At 32.6% G+C, this 15232-nt stretch overlaps 2 protein-coding genes across 3 annotated transcripts in view; one reads left to right on the forward strand and one right to left on the reverse strand.

The window, feature by feature from the left end:
• LOC111089490 (angiotensin-converting enzyme-like) overlaps positions 1-2565 on the forward strand; it is an 18672-nt gene extending 16107 nt beyond the window's left edge. Inside the window, exons 10-11 of one of the 2 annotated variants that reach the window (XM_022402111.1) lie at positions 1819-1848; positions 2420-2565. In XM_022402111.1, the coding sequence (XP_022257819.1) occupies positions 1819-1848; positions 2420-2442 (53 nt within the window). In that variant the 3' untranslated portion in view covers positions 2443-2565. Of the gene's footprint in view, positions 1-1818; positions 1849-2419 lie in introns of those variants that run through there. The other variant, XM_022402115.1, reaches the window with a different exon arrangement.
• LOC106472652 (angiotensin-converting enzyme-like) overlaps positions 1-15232 on the reverse strand; it is a 149636-nt gene that overhangs the window by 90500 nt on the left and 43904 nt on the right. The window lies entirely within an intron of this gene.

The raw sequence follows: 15232 nt of genomic DNA on the forward strand, positions 1-15232 counted from the left end.
CTCTATTTTTGTCTATGAACAATGCTTCCATAAGTGTATGTAATACATATTTGAAATACAAAAATTTTAGTTTTCGCTATCAGAACGATGTTATTCCAGTTTCCTTCGTATTTGTTTCCACCTGTGAACGCTATTTCTTACGGGTTTATACATAACATAAAAATGTTAGCTTCTTCTATAACATAGTGATCTTATTCCAGTTTATCTTTTGCGACAGGATTAAGTACCAGGGAATTTCTCCTCCATCTAAACGATCTGAGGTGGACTTTGATGCTGGTGCTAAGTTCCACATCCCATCCGGAGTGCCATACATCCGGTACGAACATATCCAAAAAACAAAACAAAACATAAGAACAAAAAAACGAGACACTGGCCTGATTAATATAAAGTTTATTATAACGATTAAATAATATTTAACTCTTTCTAGTTTGAAAAGTCGTTCATGTATTGAGAAGTAGATATGCTCTTTATGTGGAACAAAGTTTGGCGTAACCAATAAAATTACTTCTCTCTGTAATATATCCTCTCGTTCTGTATTGTGAAATTGGTTGGTCGAATAAAATGATAATAATAACCTGTTTTTTACAGTTATTTTGTAAGCTTCGTCATCCAATTCCAGTTTCACGAAGCACTTTGTAAGAAAGCAGGCCACGAGGGACCGCTGTATAAGTGTGATATTTACAGGAGTAAGGAGGCAGGAAGTGCTCTAAGGTATGCAACACGTGTTTTTTAATATAAGTTGGTAAACATACTCTACAACTAGAAACGACTTGTAACATTTGTCTAAACTGACGACACGTAAAAATGTATTTGTGATCTTTGTATTAATTTTGATTTAATAATCTACAGCTACAGTGGTTGACTCAACAACTTCCCCCATTCAATATTTGAATTTATATGCTACTCCAACTTCAAGTATAATTTCCTGGTAAATTTTCTAGTTTCGCTTAGTCATATCATGATACTCTAATTTCATATAATTAATTGTTTTACCTTATCATTTTAAGCACGTAAAATCACAAGATGCTAAACAATAAACTGCTTTAACTCCTGATTTTTACCCCGTTGACTCAGCGGCTAGTCTAACAGGTCATAACATTTAAATATTGGGTTTCGATATTTGCGATAGGTACAGCACATTGTACAGCTTTGTGCTTAACAGCTAACTCCTGCTTTAAAGGACCTATTAGTACAAAGTGTTAAGTATTTGTTTTCGAACCCTATTATGTGAAATGTGTTTAAAATGTTTATTGACATTTAATAGTGTTCATATTATAATGGAAAATGTTTATTGAGACTTAATAGTTAGTGTTCATGATATAATGGAAAATGTTTATTGAGATTTAATAGTGTTCATGTTATAATGGAAAATGTTTATTGAGATTTAATAGTGTTCATGCTATAATGGAAAATGTTTATTGAGACTTAATAGTTAGTGTTCATGATATAATGGAAAATGTTTATTGAGATTTAATAGTGTTCATGTTATAATGGAAAATGATTATTGAGAATATAGCGAAGATGAAGGTCACATTTTAGAGCACAATATCTAATACCTGAAAGTTATCTATTCATTTTGAAATTTGAACTACATTATCACACCCTATATCTCTATAACTGATAATATTATCACCAATTGCTAAATCTCCTAATATCCTTTTTTTTTCAAACCTGCTTCTAGTGAAGCCCTCAGTATGGGGTCATCTCGACCATGGCCGGAAGTGATGGAGTTGTTGACGGGTGAGTCCACTATGAATGGAAAATCCCTGATTTCATACTTCGAGCCCCTGGAGACTTGGCTGGACAGTCAACTGAAAGATGAATCTATTGGCTGGCCTGACACTAAACGTGAGTATTCTGTCTATACAAACTATTCAGCTGTAAAAAACATAGCTTTTTAATAATTTACGAAACTAAACGTTATTGTTTTACAGGACCAGTACAGTAATATATAAACATATGGTTTAGCAAGAGTTTTCATAGAATATGAAAAATTTATATCTTAATGTTCGTATATACGTACATTACTTATGTAAGGGTTTTTCGAATTTATATACTTCAACTTTTGTTTCGTTTAATACAAAAGTATCTGAAAAACATCTTTTGATGCCACATTTCAAATAACCTTCTTTCAGATCGTGATTCTTGACGAAATTAATCCAAGTTACTTTATAACGGTTTTTCCTCTTCTTTTTCTTCGAATTCGTAGTTCCTTGTTCGCCGCTATAGGGCGCTAAAATCAAACGTGTAGAATTATTTGCATTCGTCCAAGTCTGTAGTGAAATAGCTTTGCTATGCTGTATTTCACAAAGTAGAAAAAAAAATATTTGTTAAAAAAGATGATTTATATGACCACTAAATAGTTATTGCTACAATACTGTTCACATTAGATGAACGAATATATTTTCCATTTTTCTAGTTGAAGATTATTTAGAAGCTTGAGAAAAGCAAACCCTTCAACCAAGAGAAGATCCAGAACACCATTAATGTTTTCTTTGTACAACACTTATGTACTTCTGTAAAACCGGACTAAAATATGAATAAATAAAAATGCACAGTGCATTATACTGTTTATTGTTTGTTTGAGCTACACATATGTGTACAAGTCATCTCTAATTTAAACATTGGTAAAGGAACCAGGGGAGAGGGAAGTGTAAGTTCTCCAGGTATACACTAGGTAGTGGCAGATTAATAATTTTAAAGCTCCTTTTAACTACAAGTCCGTGTTTTTATAGGTATATTTTAAGAATTACTCCATTTTAGGTCTATAAATGCCACATTTTTGGGGAGTCATACCCCATGATTTCCATAGAATGACTTTGTTCAAATCTTTAGCCCTCTCAATTAATTTTTGCTTCCTCTGCTCATGTTAAACCAATAAAATAGATTGAAATCAGCTAGTCAACAGCACCCACAGTAAACTCTTGGCTACTCTTTCTTGGCCTTAAAGTAGTAGTTCAAAGTTATTATTGTAGCGTATTCATAGCCCCACAGTATAGCGTGCGTTATCACAGTAACGGAAAACGAACCATGAACCCTCAGATTTACCGTCTGGGCACGCTAACAAACAAGCTTCGCCCGGTCCAGCAGTGGTTATGATCTCTGGATAGGACACAAACAGTGAAAAATGTGGTTGTTCACATTTTACTTGTTGTTTTAACAGACTGGTGTTAAGAACGCTAGAGGATATAAAAATAGTACCATCATTGATGATAAATTACAGATATTATTGAGTTTTTAGTCATAAAATTACAGGCATGATTGTGTTTTCAGTTATAAATTACAGGCATGATTGTGTTTTCAGTTATAAAATTACAGGCATGATTGTGTTTTCAGTTATAAAATTGCAAACACGAATTCAATAGAAAACTTTTCATGAATTTTATTATCAAAAGTTAACATTATATGTATCTTAGCTAAACATTAAATGCTGTGCAGAACTGTTAAGTTATAATAGTAACTCTGCATGTCACATGGGCTAAACGACTTAAATAAAAAGACCTGTGTGGTTCAGGCATAGGCGTCTCTAATTTTTAACCATGGACCACAGGAAAAGTATCCAGTCAACAGCATCCACAGCCTGAAGTGATTACTTAGTCTTAACGGATTAGTGGGATTGTTCAGTTAATATCCTGGTTTTTTGAATACATTTATTGAAAAACTATCCTTCGGCGTTTTCCATTGTGTCGATGTCAATCTTTTCCCAAATCTAATTGTAATTCGATTTCACTACTTGTCTCAGAAGAGTTTCAAAATGTTGTTGTTTTCTGAACTTACTGCATCTGTACTTTTGGTAGCTTAAGTAAATGTCACCCATTTTTGGACTGATTCACTTAAAAGACGCTTCTTGTAAAATTAAAAAAAATTGTTGATTGTAGCATAAAGCTACATAATAGGATATCCGCGTTCTTCCCACCACGAGGAATCGAACCCCTGATTTTAGTATTGTAAGTCTGTAAACTTACTGCTGACCCACCGAGGAACTAAAATAGTTTAATTAATGTTTAAAGATGATATATTTCGGCTACTTGTAAAGGTTCACAAAAAGTGTGAAATTGTAGAATGGAGTAGGGAAAACAGAAATGGCTTTTCATTTGTAAGAGCAGTATATTTCCAATTATAAACGGTCGTGAGTTCGAAACCCTTCACCTAATATGCTCGCTTTGTCAGCCATGATGTGACAGTCAATCTCATTATTCTTTGGTATAAAAAGTAGACCAAGAGTTGACGTTAGGTGGTGTTAACTAGCTATTCTATCACCAGGCTAACGCAGATAGGCCTCGAGTAGCTTTACAAAGAATATTATTATTTAGTTACAGTGAAATGGCATTGTTATAAAAATAGAGAATTACAAAATGATAAAAATTATCGTTTTGAAAAAAAGGTAAACAATTTAAAACTAGGTATTATCTTAGTGATTTCTGTAACTGATTTAATTAATTATAGTATTTAAATAATGTAATTTCAATTTCTAATATACGCAAAACATTTTTATATTTAATTTTTTCAGCGCCTATACTCGGCCACCTGTTTTGTATTACAATAACTACGTTTAACTTAAAAAACATTCTTCATTATCTATCGTAAATGATAAAAATCTCATTCAGTATATATTTCATAAAATTTTATGTAGTATAATAGACGTGATACCTTCCTGACCGAATTCGTGATGCATCTATCCCTGAAACTTGTTTTTTTGCGTTTCTTAGCTATGAAACTACAAAAATGTCATCTTGAAAAATGATGAAAACTGTAATTAAGCAATGTGTAGGTCATACGATGGTTCGAAACCTGTACTAAACAGAAATTACTTAAACTAGCAATAAGTTCCTACGCATGCGTGATATTTATTTCGTATCCTTACAAGAACGAAGTGCGGGTTCGTCATTCGCTCGCACTAAAGGAGAAAATTGAAATGGTTGTCAACACGTAAAAAATTGGAAAACGAGTAAAGTAAGTGGTTAAGAAATCCTCTGGAGAATACCAAATAACCCCTGAAAGTTTCTTTGTGATCGAGACTACCAAATAACCCCTGAAAGTTTCTTTGTGATCGAGACTACCAAATAACCCCTGAAAGTTTCTTTGTGATCGAGACTACCAAATAACCTCTGAAAGTTTCTTTGTGATCGAGACGATGGAAAATTTTCGTTACCAACATCCAAACACAAGCCGCTTTATGGTATAGATGAGCGCTCAGCAGAAAGTAAAATAGTTCGATATTCAAAACAATTCACAATTAACGTATTGTAGCATGAACAATTCTGTTGGTAACAAACTAATTAACATAGATTACCGGAGTAAGAAAAATATTTTTTTTCCTCTTTACTTGTCCCTAAAAGAATGAAGACATAAAACGATGAACATTTTCTTTGATTTACCTTTTATAGGTGCCATCGTAACTCGGTTTGATAATAAAATCAGTAAAAAAAAACAAACGACCATTGGATTCCAGATAATTCTAAGAGAAAGTTTATTTTAACCGACGTTTCGCCTTTGCGGCTTTTTTATTTTATTAGATAACAGTTTTTACTTTAACACATGTTCACAACGATAATAAGCATAATATGTACAATATCGTCCACACACAGACTAATACGGCTCTTTCAGTATTTTTTTGTTGTAACTCCACATTTGACTTCTCTTCTTGGTGAATTTTCCTTTCTCATTGCTTGTCGTTTTCCAGCATCAACAAAAGATTTTCTTTGTATAACATCTGATGCTAAGTTTATGCCTGACTGAACAGCTTGTTTTCCTATATAACAAGTAGAAATGAATTCCAAGCTGAATGAAACAAGTTACTCAAAATGTCTCCCAATCAGTGATCCCATTGCTACTGACGACCAGCATAATAAAGTAAACCACTTCCCACTTTGTAATCGTAATAATCGTCATAGACAGAGGGTTACTGATAGTATGGAACTCTCATGTTTTCACAGATGACGAAAATGAAGTGTTATGATGACTCTTCCTTGTTGAAGTGGGATAGGTCGACTCATGTCATCCCTTACATCGATCTCAGTAGTTTGGAAACTTGTCTGTATTGAGGATTTGTAAATGTTTCAGTAATCATGTCTCCATTCTGACCTTTAACATCATCAACAATACCGAGTCCAACAATATCTGAGTAAACATAGAGTGAATAACATCCACCATGCATATTAACAGTATATGGAGCTATGGTTGGCTCTGTTATTCTGTGATTATTATCAAATCCAAGTAGTACTGATAGCACAGGATTCAGTGTTATACAGGATCTATTATTTACATTCAAACTTACTTTTTGGGTGAACGAATCATAAGTAAATATAGGTTCATTGTCAGGTTTAAAAAGTGATTCTTCTACTTGGTTTAAGATTCCAGTTAAATGTTCAAGTTCTTGTAATAACATGGTCTAATATAACTGATTATGGTAGAAGAGTGAGGGCCAGAAAAGTAGGATAACCATCTTGTATCGTCAGACACGTTATAACAGCTACGTGAATACTGTAACTTGGCCAAAGCTGTTTCCCACGAACCTTCAAGGCTGATAGATCTCGGAAAATGAATGACATAGTTTGTTACAGTATTGCTAACAAAATAGTTTCTAGAATTGTTACTAGGTAAGGTCACATACAGCTGATCCATGCTGAATAACGAGCTTATCATTTTTATGACTGCAGACAATTCAAATCTTTTTGAGGGACCCGGCTATTGAATCAGAATATCCTTTCCATTTTACAAAATATTGTTTGTTTCCCCCCTTCCTAATTCGCATAATATTTCTTCCACAGCATAAACATCATTGAGCACTTGACAACACGTTGTAGTTCAGCTTCGTAAACTGTCCCATTTAATTTTTCTCTGAGATGGTCTTGCAGTTTATATACTGGTGGATTTCTCTCTATTCTCTCATAAATTGTAAAGGTTTTGTCTGTCCATCCAAGCATATAGTCTTTCTTAAGTTGATGCTTCACTTTACTAATACATACTTGATCACCTACTTTTAATCAAAATTTCACTTAGCTAGATGGGTTGTAAAGTGTTTTCCACACCACTGGCTGATTAGAGTGATTAATGTTCATTGGTCCCATTCTGGTGATACGATAATACGATTGGTTATAGGCATTGACCAAATTTTTCAATACTGTGATACACTTGTAAGTTTCATGGGGAGTAAAATAGCACAACTATCTAGTTTTAAGAATGCGATTAAATATTTCTATTATAGATGCTTTTGTTTTATGTGTAGTAAAGAAATGGATGTCTTGTTCCTTGAGATAACACTGAAACAAATGATTAGTAAATTCTGTTCCAGAATCACTTTGAAGTTTACAAGGTTTTCGACCCTGTTTTAAAATCAGTTTGAAATGTTTTACGGGTGTTGCACCTTTCTTATCCATGCATATTTAAAAATCGCATCGATACACGTGAGTAAAGACTTAAACTGATTGTTATATTGACTTAGGTTAGAGAGATCCACCAAATCAGCCTGCCTTTGTTCATTGATTCCAGAAATGATCACTCTGTTCCATGAAAATTTATATCTTACTGGTTTGTGTAAAGTGTATGTATCTTGACGACTCAATCAGTCTTTAACCTGTTTCAGAGTGATGGAGTTACTTAACGCTTTCACAGATTCAAATAAAGTATGTACTCCACCAAAAATGGCAGGATGTGTAGGGTTATAATAGATAGATTGCAATGTTTTATTAGACATTATTTTCTACGACTATACAATCTACTTTTATTTAGCTTACCATCAACTTTGTCTCTAACAGTAGTAATAATTTGACCTTTACAACAGGCGATGTTAATTTTAGATGGCTCAAAATATTAAGCTTAAAAGACTGACAACAGCCCATGATGACAGTCAAGAGACAAATGAATGAATAATACAATATTATTTTATTAAAAATGAACCCATTTAGATACAGTACATTTAAGTCTTTTAACACGTTTATCATGTTTCATATACATCCATCTTTCTACATTTCCAACAACTTCTTGGGGAATATTCATATTGGATAATCATTCTGCAAATTCTATCCATCCAGTAGGATCAAAATGATTTCGTTTTTGTAGCATGGTATTGATTAGATCGATTATGTTACTGTTTGAAACGGATTTTCCACTAATCACTAATTCTCCTCGATCATTCCACGTTAGATCCCCACTGGAACGTATCAAGCTTAATAAGATTTCAGCTATTTTATATTTCTAAGGAATGCTGTCGACAATCTCTAAGTTTTGATAAATTGTCGATTCTATTGTAATTTTAATGGGTTCAATGGTTTGCAAATGAAAGGTTTGATGACATTGTTGCAGCTGATTTATCATCTTTGCTTTATCGTCTACAGGTAACATATCATTTTGTATGACAAAATTCATATCATTATCTATAGAGTTTAATACTTTCATAAACTCTGGGCGGATAATATGTGTGTACCAGTTCTTAAGGAACGCGAACCATTCGTTTTGTGTGTTCCATATTTTTTAAATTTCTGCCAAACCACAAAATCATGAAAGTATTGGTTCTGTGAGTAATTGTAAAAACCCTCCTTTCTATATTAGTAAGTTTCTTTTCTGTTTAATAGATGCTTTCATGATAGCCAACTCTCTCAATAATGACCTACATCGTCTAAGTTTCTGCTTTTGTATGTGCGTCATGGGAACATTACCCTTTAAAACATTTAAAGTGCATTCACAAATACACACAATAAACTCATTTTTAGTTCCAGCAATTATTCTTTTAATCTGTTTACACGTAGCTTTAGGTGATGTGCAGATCAACTGTTTATGTTGTTTAACTCTAAGTGTCATGGTGAATAAATGAAAAGAAATTGTTAGGTTCAACATATAATTTTTTTTATTTATACATCCATTTAGATATAAGATCAATTTTTTTACACTATAATTATGATGACTGTAAATATGAAACAGAGAGGGTAGAGTTTATTTTGGAAGTTGTTTAACCCTGGAGCATCCAAACAATTCCAGATTAAAACAAGGAATTTTCAGCACACTTCTCATCTCGACTTTCTCTCTCTCATTTGTATAAACAGTAATAAAGTTCTCTCACAACAACCTAGCCACACTCAACAGGTAGGGATGGATAGTCAATGTTTCCAGTTTTCCTTGGGATGTGATGAATGTACCCTGTCACCCATCCACACTGGTGATAGTCTGTATTTGAAATATATTAACTCAAAAACGGTTGTTTTACATAAAAACACACCCATGTCTCCAGTAACATTTGAATGATAGTTGTTTAATTACATTTGGTCTGTCCTTCACATAAAAATCTCCTAGTTCCAATAGAGCTGTAGTCATGGTAATGAATGGGTATATATTCAATGAAACATCAATTTGAACTTACTTTGGTACATATAATATAACTTTATCTTCAGGAAAAAGTCCTGTCCTAAGGCGCAATTGCTCAGGCGTTTGTGGTTTCAAATCAACAAGTAAGTAGCCATATCGTTGTTTCCTTGCATTTTGATAAACTTCGTTAAAGTACTTGATAGGTGCTGGAAACATTTGTCTCGCTATAACATTTAACTGGCTTTTGTCTTTGATATTTTTGAACAATATGATGTATTGAGAATTTAAACTAATATTACACATTTCTTTACCCCGATGAAATAGATTCTGTACAATACTAGACACTGTTAAGTTCAAATGGTGACTTCCACATGTAGAAAATTGAGACACTCGTTTATTTTCTCCACGTTCACTCATAAGATCATCAATGATGAAAGATTTGGTTTATTAGGTCGTAATTAATCATGAAAGGTTTTAGGCAGTCCTTCGAAAAATTTAATGTTAGGAATATTTTGCATTAATTTAGTATACAGGGGTTGAAATTCACCATAAAACCATACGATGTTTTGAGGAATAGGATAGATAACTTCAAAATGCCAAGTTAAAACTTTGCTTACAAACTGTGATTTATCACTTCCTGTTGGACCTGACACTAAACACATAAAAAAGGTGTTGTAGATGGTTATCCATCTCAAACATTAAAGAGAAATAAATGAAACAGGAATCACCTTATATAGATATAAAAATCATGTTTGAGTGCACTTCGAATATTCCCCCAAGGTCCTACACGTGCCCTCTTTTTCAGTCCATAGATCATGGCAATTAGTTAGTTCCATTAGATGAAAATATTCAATATCCATGTGGTAGAGTGTTAAAACCTGGAAGGATATGTCATTTGGTGTAAACTGTATGATAATTATTCTATTCTTCCTTGATATAAACGGTCTGAGTCTTTAAGTTTCTACATATCTTCTTAGGATTTGTCACTGTTATAGGACGCTGAAAAGGGTTGAATATGTCCATTATTTTACTCTTAATTGTTGAGAAATTTAATTTTTCAATGTTGACAAAATTAGGGTAAACCCTCTAATTTTACAACAGGACTTCCCATCGTCACATAAGCATCCATAGTTCTTGGGACCACCACTGAACCACAATGTGATGTGGCCATTGAACTCATCTGGAAATTCACCAAGATAAATAATCTAGAGGGGGATCGTTAGATCTGTCTGAAATGCAAACAATACTATGTGTTTCACAATACAATACAAATGAACCTACCTTCTTAATCATATGGTATAATTTCAGACAATTGTGAGAAGTGGTGAAAACCACCAAAAAAGATGTTGGTTTGATCTTCTGTGGCAAATACTCATGCTTGTGTTTCCAATGAAGAGCAAATAGTTCATCATTAACTAAAGTAACATATGTTACTACCTTAGTATTATCATTCATTAAAGAGGGATACTCTTTAACAGATGTTACATAGGTAAGTTGTAATTTGTCCTCAGACATACCCAACGTCCCCCAAAAGAGTTAAGACAAAGTTTTGGAGATGACCTTCTTCCTGGATTAAAAGCTATGTTTTGGAGTCAGTTGCATTCCTTCCTTTTGAGCATACTGAACAACATAATCCTGTTTTGCCGCTGATGTTACACAGTGAAAGGACCATCCAGAATTTTTCTGTATTATTTTAAGAAAAGTATCAATATAATTCTCAAAAAAGATCTCTGGGTTTAATGGGTAAATCTCGTATATTTTCATTACACTCGACTGCTTTTTTCACCAGTGAAAGCTTTCTCATAGTCATAATGTTTATGTGGTGGTGGTGATCTTGATTACACATATGATCCAAGTAAGGGAAAAGTTAATTTACCATTACTTCTAATGGGTAAAACGATATGGTAGAGACTCCTCGGAGCTAGAATTTTACATTTTATAAAACCCAAGTATTTTTTTAATCAGTGGAATTTATTATTACGTTGGTAGGATGCTCAAGCAGATACCCACAGTATTTGTTTGATCATGGATAAAAGGACGTAAAGTCTACATACTTGATCTTTTCTCCTTCCTTTATATCATATAAAAGTCTTGTCACATTGACTCACCCTCCACAGAAAGCGTATTGTCTATCCAGGTGTGAAACTACAGTGTGGTCCCTAAGGAAACTGATCAGTATAAGTCATTAGTTTCATCTTCTTAAAATTCATGTTCCCATATTGCTATGACCTTAATCCCCAGAGTTTCGAATTGTTGTTGACTCTCTAAAGTACGCTTTTTAAAAACTACATGGGTCTATATAGAACTATGTTCTGTGTATCAGAATCATAACATGTATTACACACATGGTAGTAGCACCCGCAAAATTCGTAGATTATATTGTACTCCTTACAGGAACCATCTACTTTATAATTCATGATTTGTTTATTACCACTATCAAGTGCATGTTAGATCTTGACCCTGTGAGATTTCGGTATATATTCTAACCACTATGGAAACGTACTTGGTTTTAGTTGTTGAATGTAAAATATCTGTGGTTAGGCACAGCTATTGATCATGGTGATAAAAATTTGCTTCTGTATACAACCATGCATACAGAAGCAACGGTCGTGTACCAAAGGGGTCTATGTCCCAGATTGTGAGAAACTCTTCCCTGAATTGAAGACATCACCCATCGAAGTACGTCTACATCTGATTGACAATACCAAAAGAAAATGAAAGAATAATTAATATAACTTTCAACAAATTGTAAGAATAAATATAACAACTTTCAACAATTATACCATTTTTTTCTTACCTGTACAACTCTTCTTGAAAGTCAAAGATGTACCCTTCATCTCATGGCTGTCAGTGCCAGTCCAGGAATTTTCATCTTATAGGTGCTGACATAGTGCTGGAAGAGTAAAAGCTGACATCTGGTATAGGTCATTGATACTCTTGATTTGATTTTACACTGAAAAGGGGGCAGAGAATATCCTTTTTGCAGTTCTTGTAAACCAAAGGTTTTAGGAAATTATGATAAGGCTATAGGCATGAAATTATAGCTGTCAATGATTCTAATTTTCAGACTTTTAACAGTCATAACCACAATTTCTCCTCTATTTATTATAAGGTCAGGTTTTATCCCTTGATGGATAAGATAATTCAAAATATAATTCCCGTAAAACCTTTCATGTTGTGAGCTTTTACAGTATAATTTTTATGCTCTTTCTAAAATAAGAATTTACATAATTCATCACATGAATTATAACCTTTAAAAACTGTTACCTTACTGTTAAAATCATGGATCACACAGTAATTTACCTTATGAATTCTAGTTTCTTGACTGGTCTCAAAATCGAAAAATAAATGTTTATTACTTGAAGATTTGACGTCTTTTTCTGGAGAAAACATAAATGGTTATTTAAAACAAATGATTTTCATCCTATGCATCTTATATCACCACATCGATGGAAATCTGGTTTATGTTGTTTTTTTCTGTCAATAAATTGATACAAATTAATGTATGAAGATATAGTTTTTTTTTCCATTCTTTGTTTTGTGTCAGTTTAACAGTCTGCCAACTTACAAAACCTATTACAATCAGCACAAACTATAGGCTGGCCTTTTGAATATTCATTACTGTAACAATATGTATTGTATCTTGATTACATGTTATCAATATTGAAATGTTTCTGTAGCACTACTTGTTTCATTTAGTTCAGGAATATGTTTAAATACATAGAATAAATAAAATAATACTTACAGTAGATGAGTTGTCCATATTTATCGCCAGTAGAACTATAAGATACCATAATTGCATGAATGTTGAATTAAAACTGATTGTAGACTGATATGGCTACAGTTTATATGGGGATGAGTGACCCAGATTTGAATGCTTGCTATATATTGAAATATAATTGTCAACTCAGTACTGACCTTCAATTATTAGTTATATGGCTGTCAATGATCTCAACTTGAGAATCAACCTGTACTATTGCTACACAATATTTGTAAACAAGAACTAATATATTTCGTCTGATATACAGCAATACTAATTTGTAAATTAGGATTTGTATAATTTTTAGGTGAAAAGATAATAAATGTTACCGAGATAAGAATAATATTTCTAGAATTGTAATTGTTAAACATAGTTATTCACATAGATCTTTAAACTTTCGTGGAACAAATACATTAACTTATAAAGCTAAACATGAGATCTAAATAAGCGTCCTTTTCAGGGCAAATAGATGTTATACAGTATATTAATTATATATATATATATATATGTATAAAACTAATTCATTAGTTCTATAGTTTTTTGTTTCTATATTTAACTTGCATGTCATACATTTTGCATTTTTTGACATTTTATATGTAAAACAGTTATCGAGAATTCAACGAGATGGATAATTGTAAAAGTATGTAAGGTAAATTATTGGCTATAATATTTGCCTCATTCAAATAATAGTTTTACTTGTAAAAGTAAATTAGCAGGTGTTTTAAAATCTTACGGTACTATAAAAACACCATGCTTAGTTACATCTTCCACCTAAACTAACACTATCCTTAGTAAGACCTTGTAATAATAACATCGTCTGCCTATAAACTAACAGTTACTATGTGTAAAATGAAATATTTTGTCAAGAACTCATTTACTGTTATACACAATAAAAATTATGGGTAGAGGAATAGCATAAGAATAGATTTAATCTATAAAACCAGACTAGTGAAACAGTAAGATTGTATGTTAAATTCTTGCATGATATTGACAGATGTTATCACAAAAACTCCATACTTTTCAGAACAGATATTTGCAAATAAGGTAAAATACTATTGATTAATTGATCATCCTACGAACTATGGTAACATTGTCCTTAGTAGCATAATCGCTTATAGTAACACTATTCTATGAATTATTTTGTCAATAACTCACTTATTGTTATACACAATACATAGAAAAAGAATATTTTACTTACAAAGTATAGACATTGATGACATTTTGAGACACCCTATGATGAGCTCATCATCCTATTGAGCTATTCACCTTGTAACACCATCCACCTATACAAACACTACCCTTACTTTAGTATCATTATCTACCTATCGAAACACCATCTGCTTTTGAAAATATATTTAATATTTTACTTATAAAGCAAAACTGTATTTGTGATAAAATCTTTTCAGTACTGACAATTGTAAATGTAATGTTATGTAAATTACATAAAATATTAATTCTATGCATTCTTTGATTAGTATTAGAAAGTTGATGATATGTTGATATACATCACCCTCTAGTAGTTTGCTCGCAAACTATCTGCTTGATGATCATACCAACGCACTCTCTGGTGCTACTTCGTAGAACTATGATGTCATCCCTCTCTAAGACAGTCGTACCCTTTGGTGCCCATTACATAATAGTTATGTAACCCTCAAGTGTCGGCATAATTTGCATATTATGTAATAGTTATGTACCCCTTGGGTGTGTGTATATATTACATAACAGTTATGTAACACTCAGTTGTATATATCACATAATATTTATGCAACCCCCTGGTGGCATACTTTGATCTCGGCTCACCTGGCGACCCTCCATTAAGGCGGAGGCGCCAAGGTACTTCACTAAGTATTGTGGCCTCAAAATCCGATTAGTTTGAAAAATAGTTTAAATTCCTTATGTTATCAATGTAATGACTAATAATGTTTAAACAAATAGCACCTATCTTATACAATAACTACATGGTCAGGTAAGAGATTCTCTAGGATTTATGAAGTTCTGACCAGAGGAAAGATGGCCAATCAGCAGACTGATTTTATGAATACTGAGTACTAAAAACTGTAGAAAAATTATAAAAGAATAATAAGTACTGAGGAAGCAATCTAAATGGTGAAACTTTGGAAACATAATCAGTTTGACTAAAGAAAGTGAATAAGAATGTATTCTACAAAACTC

The sequence above is a fragment of the Limulus polyphemus genome, unplaced genomic scaffold (genome assembly GCF_000517525.1).
Source record: "Limulus polyphemus unplaced genomic scaffold, Limulus_polyphemus-2.1.2 Scaffold123, whole genome shotgun sequence".
Classification (NCBI taxonomy): Eukaryota; Metazoa; Arthropoda; class Merostomata; order Xiphosura; family Limulidae; genus Limulus; species Limulus polyphemus.